The following is a 15,419-nucleotide window of genomic DNA, read 5'->3' as shown; positions in this document are numbered from 1 at the left end:
GTAGGAAAAGGAAAAGATCCTACTCGGAATAGGTTGAGGAGCCTTTGGATGTTTTTAGCTTAGGAGAAATGTAGTCTGATTTATGTTGCAGGAGGTCGTGCTGGCTGCTATTCAGAGAATGGACTGTAGTAGAGGAATGAGGGGTGGGAGCCAGGGCAGGCATCGGTTACATAGGCTGATAGTTAACACAGATGAGACAGCGGTGATCTGGACAAAGGCCGTTGGGGGAGGTACGGAGAAGTGATTAGATTCTGGATCTCTCGGTAGTCTGATAGGATTTGCAAACCAATTTGGATATGAGATGTTGAAAAGATGCACAAAGAATGGAGCAAGGTGAAAAGTGAAATTATCCTTCACAGAGAAGGGCAAGATCGTGGGGGGCGCAGCCTCTGGGTGGGCAGATGGAAAGATCAGGAATTTTCTTTTGCCTGTGTGAAGTTTTAGCTGTTCACTATTAATCAAAATGGAGATGTCAAGCAGATGGTAGGATGAAGAAATCTGGAGTTCAGGACAAAGGCAGAGATTTATAACATTTGAGAGAATTATCCGGAGAGAGGGGCTATTTAAAATAATCTGGGGAGAGGAGGACAGGTCTGAGAGCTGAGCTCTGACTGTTCCATTCAGAGGTTGGGGATGTGAGGTGCTACCAACAAAATGATTGAATAGAAGTGGCTTGTGAGGTCAGAAGAAAACCAGAAAATAGCAAAAGCCAGTTAAAAAAGAAAATAAAGAGTTTCAAGGAAGAGGGAACATTAGCTATGTTAAATGATGCTTATAGGTCAAATTACATGAGGAATTAACTATTAGATTTGACAATACAGAGGTGAAAGATAACCTTTGCAAGAGATTTCGGTGTCATGATGGGTGGGGGAAGGGATGCCCTCTTGGAGCAAGTTCAAGACTGTGGGAGAGAAAAAAGCAAGGAGAGTTAGTGTAGGCAACGCTTCTGAGGAGTTTAAAAATCTTTATGACTTCATTATATTTTTTACACATATGTTATAATGCTTGATATTGTCCCACAGATCACTGGGTCTCTGTTTTTTTTCTTTAAACTTTTAATCATTTGCATCAGTTTGAATAGTTTCTATTGTCTTGTCTTCAAGTCCACTGATCTTTTCTTCTATCCTCTAAACGTTTCACCTCAGGCATTGTATTTTATTCATTTTTAGAATTTCTCTTTTTCTCCTATTGATAGTCTCCATCAGGTCATTTATTATGATAATTTTTCCTCGGACTTCCTAAACATATTAATAACTGTTTGAAACTTCTTTTCTGTTTCCTCCAACATCTTTGGCTGTGTTTCTGTTTATCGTTTTCTTTTCCTGGTTATGGGATCACTTTTTTTCGGCTTCTTTTCATACCTAGAAACTTTTATTATATGCTGTATATCGTTGATGCTATAGTGTTGACAGTCTGGTCTTTTTTTAGAGAGAGTTATGTTCTCTTAAGGGGTTCGTTTATTTGCACATCAGCTTGTCAGCTTGATCCTTTTGAAACTTGTTTTCAATCTTTGAGAGTGTCTAGAGTAGACCTCTAGGGTGAAGGTATCTCTATTCCTAAAGTCTTTCTGGGGTCTCGGTTGAATTCCTGGGATGTTCGACAACAAGGTAGTCTCCACTGGATGATTCTCGGCACTGTTAAGCCTCCGTATCCTCCACTTAGCTCACACCTCCCCAGTTACTATTCTCTGCCAGGACTCACCTCTAACATTCAGCAGGTTAATCTTCATCCAATCACTAAAGAGGATCCCAGTACAGATTTTTGCCGTACCTTCTCTGTGAAATTCACTCCTATCTGCTACTACGACCCACAAAGTCCAGCTATATTAGCGATCCAGACCTCTGATTCTCTCTCCGTAGCTCAGCAAAACAACTGTATTCTGTTTGGATGCTGCCTCCCGCTACTACAGATAGGAAACGGCCTCCAGGAAGAGAACAAGGGTAATTATTATGGAGCTTACTTTGTGTGTCTCCTTTCTCTCAATAATCAGAGACTTGCACTGTCTGTTCAATACCTGAAAGCGGTTGATGAATATATTTTTTCCCAGTTTTAAAATTGTTTATGGCAGGAAGGATAGTCCAGTACTGGTTACTCAGTCATGGCCGAAAGGGTGACTCTCTGAATCCTTCTACATGTCTTTTCAGACTTAATTCAAACATGAAAGCTGTCCCTACATTCATTTCTATACCATTCACTTTTTCCAAGATCCCATATCATTATTCAGAGTGCCTGGTACATAGTGGGTGCTAACAAAGTGGTTGGTGGGATGCCTGAATGAATGACTGAATGAATAAATAAAAGAAAGGTGTTAATCCAGATCACTGTATGCACAGGCAACAGATACCTATTGAGAAAATGCACAGCAGATTACATTATGCATGTGGCAGATAAAGTCAGTGTTGGTACTAAGCTTCTCTTATAGTACAAATGAATGGGTCAGAGATGGAAAACTACAATCTTCAAATAGTAATGTACACACAGAACTGTTAAGATAACAGGCAATGTAATAGGAGTTGACCAGGAAGGGGTTGTTTAACATAAAAGTATAACGGTGAAGGGCTGATCCCAGATCTTGTGATTCCATTTGCCTTTCCCCGAAACTTCACTGCTTTGGGTCTTAGGTGAAAACAGTCTTTTTAAAAACATTTCAAGGGTCTCTTAGCAGTATAAAACCATAGAGATACATATAAGTACCTACATGAACTATAAGCAGTGAGTAATTCAGACCGCATGCTCTGGGGCTTCCAGACTGAGCAATGACCCCAGTGTCCTAACCAATCTGCCCACTGGGACCCTAGGACGGCAGGCACTAGACTCCGGGCATGGGAGATGTTCCATCCCACCAAATGGCACACTAACCACACTGGTGTTCTTCCAGTAAATAATATAATTCAGCAAGAAACTCTCCTTCAATGAAGAAGTGAGGCAGGTCTTAGGCTACATAAGGAAGAAGCAGAGAGGAGGATTTTCACCTCAAATAGATGAACAAATCTGGTTAAATGACATGTCTCAAAAATCCACATTTCTTTCCAATTTCTCTCTCCATACTTCTCCATCCAGGCATTTATCATGTGGGGCTGAATGTCAGGGTTGGTTTTTTTTTCCCTCTTACATTAAACAAACTGGAAGGTGTGTGTGTGTGTGTGCACATGCGCACCATACAGTGGAGAGTTTAGATTTCTACCACGTGAATGAGATAAGTAAAACCACACACCATGAGGAACGACATTGACGAAAGGACAGGTGAGGACACAGTGCGCCATGAAGGACCGCCACTCGACAGAAACATCGTAACTGCTGCGGGCTTTTAATAAACACTCAGTTGAGGTAGGTCTCAGCACCTTCTCTTAGGAACAAAAGATGCAGGGTCAGGATCACATTGTAAAAGAAGATGAAAATACAAAACTCAGTCATTTCTGGACATGCACTAATTTGTTGCTCAAATGCAAGTCGAGACCACAGTCTTCTCGGGGAGGCTCACAGGGTTTAGAGCACATTCCCTCCAAAGGGAACACCGGAGGCCAAGTGTCCCCACACTGTGATTTCTCACACCATCGGTGTCAATGAATGACGAGCGGGCTAGCTGTTTCTGTCTGGTGTTTCCATCGAAACCGACTCTTGGCATTTTTTGTGTTGTGGTGTTCTCATGGTTTAAGTCAGCGGGACACAGGAAGGCATTCAGTAAATAATTTTTGAATTATGTTGAGAGCGTCTTAGGGTCTTAGTTCTGATAGATGAGAATGCCTAATTAAAGCAGTAGGAATTAGTGTTTGGAACTGAAAATGTACCTAGTAGATCCCAGATGTCTTGCCACAGAGGACACGCATCCATTTCCTGAGTGTGGCCACCATGTGGGGCAGCCATTCCTGGCATACCTGGCAGCCCTCCTGACCTCTGACCCTTTCTTCCTCTCTTCGCCGGTTCCCCAAACAGCAAGCACTGCTCCCCTTTAAGTGCAGTTTGGTGTATCTACCAGCGACAGGCCAGGCCTGGCTTATTTATTCACACTTATTTCCCAAAAGGAATGGGCATGCACAGTACGACAAATGATAAAATTTAGGTAAAAATGGGGATAAGAAAAAATATGATGAAGCCAGAATAATGTCAAGAGACCGTAACTGTATTCTGTGATACCCTATCTTTTTACTAAAGGTGGACCACAGATTGCACTGGGGATTTCTAGAAGCCAATGTACAAAGAAAAGTTGAACAGTTTCTTGTGTCCTTAAGACAACAACAGAATAATTCCTTGCAAGGGTCATAGCTATTTCTGGCAAAGACACCGGAAAGATAATATTCCCAAGACCCTAATAAAAAGAATATTGTGCAATACGGTGAACACCATCCTTAACAGCATTGCCCAGAAAGTACAAACACAAGCCTCAGTGAACTGTTCTAATATAGCCAAAGTGCAATAAAGAAAAAGCATCTCTATAGGTGGCCAAAACAATGTAGCTTTAAGTATGTGGTTCTCGTGTCTCCCAAGGGCAGATTTTAGAGACTCCTGAGGACAGGAGAACTTCATCCCTTTGAGGAGGTCCTTGCTATGGATGGTTTCCTCTCCACCCAGTTCTGACAATTATCGTGTACTGAGCGGCAATAAATCTTAATGTGTTCTCCCTGACAAGCCCAGGAATGGAGATATTCTGTGTGGCTGGTGAATGCAGGCACCATCCTGCTCTCATGGACAGCCAGGCCAGAGGTAGAGCTGACGTTTCTTGGGAAAGACGGGAAGCCAAAGAGAACGGTTGCCTGAACAGAAGGTCCGCTAACCAAAACTCAACCCAAAGTGTCCCCCGTTCCATTCCAAACAGCCCCATGGGGCACATGCCATCCAGGCTGGGAAGCCTGGGCCAGAGGAGAGAGGACTCAGGGTGGGTCCGCTGGAGTGGAAACATGACTCCCACCGAGGCACTTGAACATGACTTCGTAGGTAACAGGCAGGTAGTAGGGATTTTGGAGTCTCAAGGAAACACGAGTAAAGTTGCAGTTAAGAAATATTCTCCTGCAGCTTTGGCGGAGCAAAGGAGAGGCCGGTGAGGGGAAGTCAGCTACTCACAGTCCCACTGCAGGTGCAAAATGATGAGGATGGAAACTAGGGCTGTTTACCAAGAGGTCAGAGCACATGAAGGAGATGCTGAGCCATTATGTGATGGGGACTTCAAAGGGACACATTAAAAATGGTCCCCTGTAGCGGGAAGGCTTCACTGAAAGAAAATGTCAGCTCGCTTTACAACCTTCTAGCGAGAGCACACACGATAAAGCTGAAATGCACGACATATTGTAAAGATCGGGCCTCTCGACCCTCCAGTTTTCCTCCTTTTCTGACATGCGTACTTGGAGAAACCCTGCTCAGGTGTCCCAAAGAGTCTAACTGGGTTCCATGGAAAACCCCACTTATCATCATTGCTACGTTTAGTGTTCTCCAGGAATAACGTGTTAAAATGACTTCATTGGACATTTATCTGAGCTGAGTTTCCATCTGGTCACTGCCTTCATGGGCCCAGCGTGCCAGACACTGGGCCGAACAACGAGGCCATGAAGAGGGGGCAGACAGGAGAGAATCAGTCCCTGGCCATGGAGTGGACTGCAATTAGGCAAAGAGCTGATTTAGCCCGTGTTTTTCAAGCTGCAGGTGGGACTTAGAGACACACACTTTGGGATGTGTGTGGATTTCATAAATTGCATTCCCTTTTGAGGTCACAGTTAAGATCGTTCCTGAATTGCCCAGGGCCACAAAAGGAGGAGGCCACCAGATATGGTCAAAGCTAAGCTCAGAGCAGTTCACTTCCACGAAAGTTTGGACCTCACACATGTGTGTTACACGTTGGAAACGCGGTGGATGTGTGAGATAGAGCTCGGCCCCAGCCGGCTCTCGTTGGAGAAATACCCCACTCAATGAGCTTCTCATATGGTGCCAGACATATAACGATGGACATGCTAACGGGGGAAATCTAAACCAGCATCGTCTCTTGCCAGCTCATTATATCAAGGGGCTATTATGTGACCAGATGAAATAATATCCGAGAAGACTTTTTAAGGTTTTTGAATTACGGCCATTTTCAGCAAAGTCACAGTGTGATTCGCCCCCCGCCCCACAAACCTCTTCTATAGTTTTAAAGTCACAGAGCCGCCTTTCTCTGCCCCTCCTCACCGCGCACTACTTCTCTGGGACAGAATCCTGGAACAGGAGCTGAAAGGTAGACGCAGGCCCTCTATCCCCAGCTACTCGCCCCAGGAGGAGGCTTCTACATCTCCTAGACTTCAGATTTAATTTCTGGGAAGAAATAATTATTCTAACAAGAATATGTTTATATGTAAAGCTGTCCTATTACACATCCCGTTTCCTGCTGGCTAAACATCCATTTGACAATCGCCCCCTTGGAATTAATCCAAACTTAAAGATGGAGAAAAAGATTGCCAAGAATACGGGATGCGACCAAAGTCACGGAGCAGAAGTCAAGGAGTAGGGTTGGTCTATTGTGACACTGAATGAGCTTAGTTCTTTATTATTTTACTGGATAATTTCTCCCCTGGTCCCAAGTTCCAGGCCTTTGGCAGCATTGGACTTGTGCACCTCTCAAGTATCACGAGGAGAATCTAGGAGAAGTGTATTGGCCCAGTACACGGTGGGGGACAAAATATGTTAGAATAATTTATACACGTTTGATTTTGTGGGCACAGCAGAGATTTCTATTGTAACCATTTTATATTCCAAGGAGACTCCATTTGCTTTAAGACATTCCCATATGAATAAAAATTCTCTTATTGCCCTGTTTGGCAAGCTGGATTTTAAATGTGGTGGAATACCTTTCAGTGAAACAGCATTGTTTTTTCTCGGCGAATTTTTATTTCAAAACCTCATCTAGGGCGCCCGGGTGGCTCAGTCGGTTAAGCGACTGCCTTCGGCTCAGGTCATGATCCTGGAGTCCCGGGATCGAGTCCCCGCATCGGGCTCCCTGCTCAGCGAGGAGCCTGCTTCTCCCTCTGACCCTCCCCCCTCTCATGTACTCTCTCTCTCTCATTCTCACTCTCTCAAAATAAATAAATAAATCTTTAAAAAAAAAAACACAAAAACAAAACCTCATCTATTTATGTATTATTAATCAGCTTGAAAAGTGATGTCTCAGATAGCATCTCATTTCTTGCATACATTAACCTGCTTATGCAGGTGTAATTTCTCCTTTTATAAATGAGGACACTGAGTCTCAAAAGCAACTCCTCCAGTAGAAGGGTCTGGTCTTTTGAATTTAAAATCAGTATTTTCCCCTCATCATACACTGTCTAATAAGGCTTCACAAATTATAAGCAAAAGTTCTCTGAATTTACTTTTTTCTACCAGCCCCTAGGAGAACATGAAAGGAACCAAAGTCACTTCGTGTACATGGTAACTTACATTGGGCAGGTTTGAAGCATAGATATAAGAAACATTGAAACATATAATAACTACCTCTGTGCATACTATGGTTTTTCTCCCCCTCCTGCCCCACTCACAGATGAGAAAACCAACGCACTCAACTTTACACAGAAGAGTCAGATACTTTCTCATTCATATTTAATTCCAAGTTGTCTTATTTTACTTTTCTCCAACAAACTTATTTTTTTTTTTTTTTTTTTTTTGACAGAGCCTGCCACAGGTTTATTTGTACAAAGAGCAAAGGAGGACACCAGCCCCGTGCAGATAGAAGCCCTGGGGTCACACCAGTCCTGTCCTCACCCTGACAGACACAAGCCTCTACACTGGAGCCTTTGTGGGGGCCTGGGCACCTTTGGGAGCCGGAGCTGCAGCAGGAGCTGGAGCCGGAGCCGGAGCCGGAGCCGGAGCCACAGCCTGGGCCTTGGTTTGAGCCTTGGCCTTGGCCTTTGGCCGGCAGAGCCTGAGACCCTTGGCAATGCGGGCACGAGCACGTTTCCCGAGCTTGGGGTGAGCGATGTAGGCAAGTCGATTGAGCTTGCGGCTGCCGCCCTTTGGGATCTTGGGCTTGACCTCCTTGGGCTTGACGAGGGCCTTGATAGCCTCTGCACGTGCACTCATGGCCTTGGCGTTGTTGGCCTGCATCTTCTTCAGGCCCTTCTTGTTGTGCTTCTTGGCAAAGCGCATGTTCCTCAAGAACTTGGGGTCTACCCCCTTAAGAGATTCGTATCTTTGTGACCGGGGTTTCTTGATGCCATTTCTGTGCCATTTTTGTGACTGGTTGTGCGTGGTGTGGTTCTTAGACTTGGCCATGTCTGCACCGAAGACCGCGGCTCCCGAAGCACCTCGGACCGGAAGAGAAAGAGAAAAACTCCAACAAACTTATTTTTGAGTGTTGTTAAAATGTGCAGACCCCTTTCCTTCCCGGACTGGCTGTCTCAACAAGTATGGTTTTGTCTCTGTCACTAACGTGTCACACAACTTGAAATGAAGAAGAATATGGTGTTTAGCAATTCTGAATGAGGGACCTATTATTTTATGGGTAAAGTTTGGACCCAAGGGATTTAACCAATTACTCGAGCCATGTAGACACAGGAACTCAGGACTCGCTAATGACTTGAATGTTGTCATAGAGGAGAAAGAATTCTAGATAGTTTCAAGATTAGTGAGACAGCTATGGCTTTCCGTGGATTCGCCAGTTAGGAGAAAGGTTTGCTTGGGTTGGATTAACTTTAGATAAGATTAGTGACGCGGATATTTTTTAAAAATGTCCCTGCAGGCCGGTGACTATGGGGTGTTAGCCAAACTATGAGATGGCCGAGAACGCTTCACACAAACAGGCACATAAATCCCGTTTTTTGATGCTTTCCAGATCCGCTGGTAACGTGTGGCTCATCCTGATAACTGTGCCTTAGCTCCCCACGTTCATTCTGCAAAAGCCTTCCAGGTTTCGCAGTTGCTAGGGCAGTCGATCATTCAAGAAACTGAGCTGCTAACGGTGGTGATGCCATCTTAAGATTTACACTTTCAGGTAAAACTTCTAAGTTTCAACAACCAGAGAGATTTTTTTTTTTTAAAGATTTTATTTATTTATTTGAGAGAGAGAATGAGAGAGAGAGAGCATGAGCGGGGGGAGGGTCAGAGGGAGAAGCAGACTCCCCGCGGAGCAGGGAGCCCGATGCGGGACCCGATCCCGGGACTCCAGGATCATGACCTGAGCCGAAGGCAGTCGCTTAACCGACCGAGCCACCCAGGCGCCCAACCAGAGAGATTTTAAAAAAATCTTTTTTTTTTTCTTTCTTTTCTTTCTCTTTCCTCCCTCCCTGCCTCCCTCTCTCCCTTCCCTCCTTCCTCCATCCTTCCCTTCCGCCCACTCCAAGGCAGTGTGGTGTACTGTAAAGGTCATGGACCTCGGGGACATCTACATCCATGTGCTTACCCCTCCTCCACCACCGTGGACTGTGAAACCTGGAGCAACTTACTCAACCTTATTCCCCCAATTTTTTTATGTCTCAAGTAGGGATAATAACACCTGCTCACTTTATAGAGTTATTATAAGGAATATCCTAGAATATTATGAGGACTATAATTAAAGTGCTTAATATGGTACCTGGCAAAGAACTGATGCTCAGGAAACCTTAGATGGCTTCTAATTTCTCCCTCAACCAGTATTTATCGGGCATCCTGCATGAGCCAGTCAGCGCACTGAAGGAGGGACGTGAATAAGACAAGAAGTCTCAGCCTTTGAGAGCCTCACAGTCTAACAGCACTGGGTTGAATCAATATTTCACAGCCTGCATGAATAAAGAACTGCATCTATAAACTTTGCAAGAACACTGAAAATAGGGGCGCCTGGGTGGCTTAGTCGTTAAGCGTCTGCCTTCGGCTCAGGTCGTGATCCGAGGGTCCTGGCATCGAGCTCCTCGTCGGGCTCCCTGCTCGGCAGGAAGCCTGCTTCTCCCTCTCCCGCTCCCCCTGCTTGTGTTCCCTCTCTCGCTGTGTCTCTTTCTGTCAAATAAATAAATAAAATCTTTAAAAAAAAGAATACTGAAAATAAGATTTGGTTTTTAAATTACAACTTATGATTTTATTATCAAGAAACATTCATTGACCCAGACACCGTATGTGGCCACGTGTCCGATATCATGGTCACATCCTGATCTCCGTGATGTAGATATGCAAGGACTTAAAAACAAATGTAATTTTCATCATGACTTTGGTCTAAATAAGAGGACAAAGCAATCTCTATTGGTGTGGTTTCTTGTTTGAACTACCCTATGAGCAAACACTGGAAGTATTTGATCCCATGGGAATGCATATATGAAACCTAAATTATATACAAATGCAGTATCATTCATCCTAAAGAAATACTGAGAAAAGAATAAATTGACGGAAAACTGTATAGTTAGACAACTAATAAAAAAGGTAAATGTCCACATAACATTATGTATTTTTTTTTAAAGATTTTATGTATTTGTTTGACAGAGAGAGACACGGCGAGAGAGGGAACACAAGCGGGGGGGGGGGGTGGGGAGAGGGAGAAGCAGGCCTCCCGCGGAGCAGGGAGCCCGATGCGGGGCTTGATCCCAGGACCCCGGGATCATGACCTGAGCTGAAGGCAGGCACTCAACGACTGAGCCACCCAGGCGCCCCGACATCATGCATTTCTGATATGGGTTTCCAAAACCCCACTTTATCAAATGACACTAATATTTCCTTAGACCTCCCCTTAGAAGATTTCTGGAAAACTAACCTTGCTGTGATAAAAATGTAGCAGTCCTGTATTAATGAGGCCAATGAAATCTGCACACATAACTAAATTCCATCTCCGTAGCCCCAAAACTTCCCTGCATGTGATCCGGCCTGAGAGGATAGGATCCGCTTCATCACGCTTGAGAGAACGTTGCCTTACGGCAGTTCATGTCATCTGCCCGGGGCAGCCCAGGACCCCCGAGAGCCTAATTGCCATAGCATTGGACAAGTCACGTTTTCTGACCTGATCTTAACTACCACTCGACTTCCACCCAGGCCCCAAACTCTGGGGGTCCTCTCACTGTGCCCTCAGGAACTCGGGATCTATTCCTCAACTTCTCTGCCTGTTCTCCTCTTCTCTTGGGTGCCTGTTGGAAAGCTGGCTCTCCCTGTCCCCTCTGCAGCTCTCCCGAGTGGGGCTCATCCCTTGCTTCTCAGGGATGCTGTCAGACCATTCCCGGTCCGCCCCGCACCATTCTCCCTCGTTGCCTCCTTCCAGGGCCCTCTAGGTCACTCCACGTCCATGGAGATTCTGGCCTGGGGTCACTGGTACTCTCCAGCGTACCTCTGGCCATCCCTCTTGAGATTTTAGGATCCACACAGAGGCTCCTTCCAGCATCCTGGCCCCTGCCTCCCATTCCTCTAATGAACCCATCTTCCACTCAACCTCAGCCACTTCCTTCCATGGCCATGACCCTAGGCTGTGATTACCAAAGGCTGTCTCCCCCTGTGAGTGTTAGTTTCAAACCTCTTGCTCTCCCGCAACCACCTCCCGTCCTTCCAGCTCGTTTCCCCTAACGCTACAACTTCAACAACCCTGACAACTTTCCTGGATCCAGAAAGCCCTTCACCGGGTCCTAGTTCCCCCCTCTCTCATACCCTCACTCCTCTCTCTCAGCTGCCACTCCGTGGCCAGCCATTGCCATCATCATCAAACCCTTGCACACGCCGTCAGTTCCCTTGTCCTTGGTTTACCTTATGGCACTCAGTTGACTTGGTCTCAATCCCGATTAAGGCCAGCTCTGCCCATGAACCTGCAGGTGCCTTGGGGAAAAACACGAGCAACCTTAACACATCTTCCTTTAACATCACAATCCCTGACCCCACGGGGGCTCTTCGTACTGGCCAACTGTACTCCCCCTACTCCATCCATTCCTCCAGCTCACGCCCGTTTTTACCTGCATCTGGGCCATAGGTGTCCCTCCTCTCGATGAGCTACTGTGGATTCCATCCTCCCAGCCCTTGGGATTCTATCACTTGCCATCATAGCAAGCCCTCCTCTTCCCTTTGCCTGAAATCCCTCTACTCTGCTTCACTGCCCAGTCCTATCGCCAGCTGGGGCACTAATGCTCCGGGGTGCCGACCTTCTCTGTGTGGCCCTGTATTCGCGGGAAGTCTGCAGCCGTGGTCTCAAGACCGGGATAGCCACCAACAGGACCTACTCCCTGGGGGAAGACTATACTTGGACCCCAGCAGAGAGGACAGGTTCAACTTTCCCCCAAGTGCATCATATGGTGGAAGTATTTCATACCTCCCGACCTGATGGACCGTCAGAGCTGGAAAGACATTAGGAACGCAGAAACCACACCAAGGTTCCAATGATGGAATCTGAGGGGCCAAGTAGCCTATGACGCTCTGTTAAGTATCTTGATATCTTAACTATCTTTTGGTTGCCTTTTTTTTTTTTTTTTTTTTTTTGGCAACTAGAAAAATAATGTGGAACTTCTGAAAGGATGTGCCAGTGACTGAAGGCATGCTTCCTTATGTGTATTCTTAGTTTGAACTAGTCTCAATCACTCCCTACAGTACCAGCCAACAGAATAAGGATGTGTCATGAACCTTAATTATTTTGGGGGGGCTATCCAGGATCTAAATCTCTATTGTATGTTTGGAAAATTACCCAGTATGCCAGACTAGCTAACTGTTCGCCAACTTTTTACTTTTACTTTTTCTCCTGGGTACTCAGCTAGATAACATCTCCTAGCTTCTCTTACAGCTATGTCACTTCTAAACAATAGACTATAAGAACAGATGATGTATCCCAGGTTTAGGCCTGTCCCAAAACAGTCTTTCAGGCAATCCTCCGCTCCCTGCCAGCTTCATGTTGAAGCTCAGAGTGACCTCAAAAGCAATGTGCTAGGGACTAGGCAGAGCTTCTATTAGCCAGGATCCTTGACGGTGTGGAAGGGAACCATCCCCTACCCCCACCATCTCCTCTCACTGATCGGATACTATGTGAGTTCAAAAAGAAACATCTGTTGTGTCAGTCACAGAGATCTGGGACTTAACTATGACAGCAGCTAGCATGACTTCAACCAACGTGCTCATATGATGAGTCCTGGCAAGAGGCAGTGGTCATCTTCTGCTCTGGGAACTGAGAACTTAGACACCCTCTTTCCAAGCCGCCCTTGCATCTAGAGCATATGCATGTGGTCTCTGCTTCATCCATGAGCTGCACCCCAGACTTTGACTAATGCACTGGTGACACAAAGAAGCAGGTGCATGGGACGTATTCTGTAAGGGAGGTGGTGGCAGGGGCTCCTCATTCAGATTCAGGGGGTAGCAGTGGCAGGGGCAGCATCCAGGATCCAAGATCATAGTGTCAGTAAAGTGAGGGTAGTGCCCGGGTCTCCAGGATGTGACTGCTTCATGAGATCAGTGCTGTGGTGTGATTTTAGACATGGCTCTTGACTTACAGCCACCAAGCCTGCTTTTCCAGCCTTCTCAGAAAGTCTGTGTCCCGTGCAATATCTTCTGATAAACCCTTCTCCTGGTTAAGTTCTCTAGAGTTGATTTCTGTTGCTTGCAATTAAAAACTCCTATTGATACAACTGCATCCCTTGCAGTGAGAAATGGACAGGTGGACTTCTTGCTCCCTGGCCATGGGAGGTTGTCTTCCGCTTCCTCCAGGGTGTGGTATTCATTTCCTAGACTCAGTCTGTGCCACGAGCAGCTCACATTTCCACTGACAGCTCAGTGTGCCTCAGAGAGGAGAACCAGCACAGCTGGGTTTTGACTGCCCCAGGTCATACTGAAGTGGGTCAAAATTGACCGAAATAAAGCCTGCTATTTGGGAAAATAGGGAATTGAAGAGAAAAGTGAACCACTGAAGGGGTATCTTAGAAAAATACTCAAGGAGGAGAAGGAAAACAAGATCTTCCCTGGGAATACTGTAAGATATATTGCAAAAAGATATAAAAAGGAAGAGTTATTTTAGGTCAACTGGATCCCTCCTGCAACTACAGCATAACTTAGATTTCTGTCCTGCTCTCTTAATAGCACCGTGTTCCAATCTACGGCAGAACTAGGTCAAAGAAAATATATGGTACAGGAGTGAGCACTATTGGGGCAGGTTAACTGGCGTTTTGTTCCCGAGACATCATTACTAGGCTTAGGCCATTCTTATAGGCAGGTTACATTTCTCCTGTGGTTGGCAGGAGGGAGAAAAGCCACCTAGGGGAGACCCTTCTGGGCAGTCTCACTGAACAAAACTGCCTCTGTCTCAGGCCCGAGCACATGCATGTCAGCTCGGAGCCTCCTTCCGGGTTCGCCTGAGGCAGCTTCGGGAGTCTGGTGTGTTGTTCCAAGACTGGCCCTTAGTGACTCCTGCTGTGTGACAGGGCCACTTTCTACCACATGAATTGGAGCTGTCCTTGGGGATGGCTTTTGCCAATAGGACATGGTGGGAGTGAGATAGTGCCTGTCCCAGAGACTGGGCCATAAGGGCCTCTCAGTGGCCATGCTCTCCCTTTGGAACATCGAGACCACCCAGACCACACCTAGTCCAGCCCCCTAGACGCTGAGCAGCACCCGGAGGACAGCCACGGGGCCAGAGTAGCCAGCTCCAGATGAGGCACCTCGGACCTTCCAGCCTGGTTCATCTTCCAGCTGAAGGCAGCTACCTGAGGAACCCAGGGGGAGCACAGCAGAAGAACCACCAGCCACTCACACAACAGTGTAAAAAAGACATCCTTGGTGTCTTAAACTGTTACGTTTTTGACAGCTGGTTATGCCCTCCAACATGGTATGAGGCGAAGCCCAAACACTCAGGGTGGTGGGTTAAGAAGAACGCCTGTTTGTGGTGGGTGGGGCTCGCAGGCAAAGTACTGCATGCTTCTAACGTCCAGTTAACTTGGAAGCCTTTAAACTCAAGCATCAGTTTGCCAAAGGAGCTGTGAGTCATATAGCACTTGTGACAGAAGCTCTAACTCAGGTTCAACCAGGCTCACTTTAAAAGTTCTTCCTTTGAATTCCAGGAAAACCTAAAAGCTCTCAAAATAGACAAGTCTGTTGCGTTATTGTACTACCTCCTGCGGCATTTTCTAGCATTTGTGCAAAATTTCGGGGAAAACACGGCTTCTCCGTTTATTCTGCAGAATTGGATCATTACTCCCTTGGCCCAATAACCTTTTCCAAAATAAGTTCCCTGAATTCAATTCCTAAAATTTGTAAGGATGCACAGAATACATGCTTAAACCACAGAACACACCAATCTAAAAAAAAAAAAAAAATCCCTTTTGTACAAACTTATTTAGGAATGCTAATAAAAGTAGCAGATATTCACAAAACTAATGCTTAGCACCAAAAGGCTTGGTTAAACAGTTAGCTAATTGTGTTAAAAATATAAAATAATAGCAATTTGTTCTTGGCTAAAAGGTGTGTTTTTCCACTGTGAGGTTCTGGATGGTGATGACCTGGCTCCTAATCATCTTTCCAGCATTGTCTGGGACCCCTTTCCCCCAAACCACCTGGAA

The 15,419-nt window shown here is 45.8% G+C and overlaps 2 protein-coding genes across 4 annotated transcripts in view; both read right to left on the bottom strand.

The window, feature by feature from the left end:
* PCNX2 (pecanex 2) overlaps positions 1-15,419 on the bottom strand; it is a 297,035-nt gene that overhangs the window by 37,050 nt on the left and 244,566 nt on the right. The window lies entirely within an intron of this gene.
* LOC113923426 (60S ribosomal protein L29-like) lies at positions 7,598-8,277 on the bottom strand. The gene has a single exon (XM_035724248.1). It carries the CDS (start codon positions 8,224-8,226, stop codon positions 7,735-7,737), a length of 492 nt encoding a protein of 163 aa, XP_035580141.1. The 5' UTR covers positions 8,227-8,277; the 3' UTR covers positions 7,598-7,734.

Source organism: Zalophus californianus, chromosome 15 (assembly GCF_009762305.2).
Source record: "Zalophus californianus isolate mZalCal1 chromosome 15, mZalCal1.pri.v2, whole genome shotgun sequence".
NCBI classification, from domain to species: Eukaryota; Metazoa; Chordata; class Mammalia; order Carnivora; family Otariidae; genus Zalophus; species Zalophus californianus.
The sequence above is the reverse complement of the archived record's forward strand: the minus strand, read 5'-3'. Positions and strand labels throughout refer to the sequence as shown.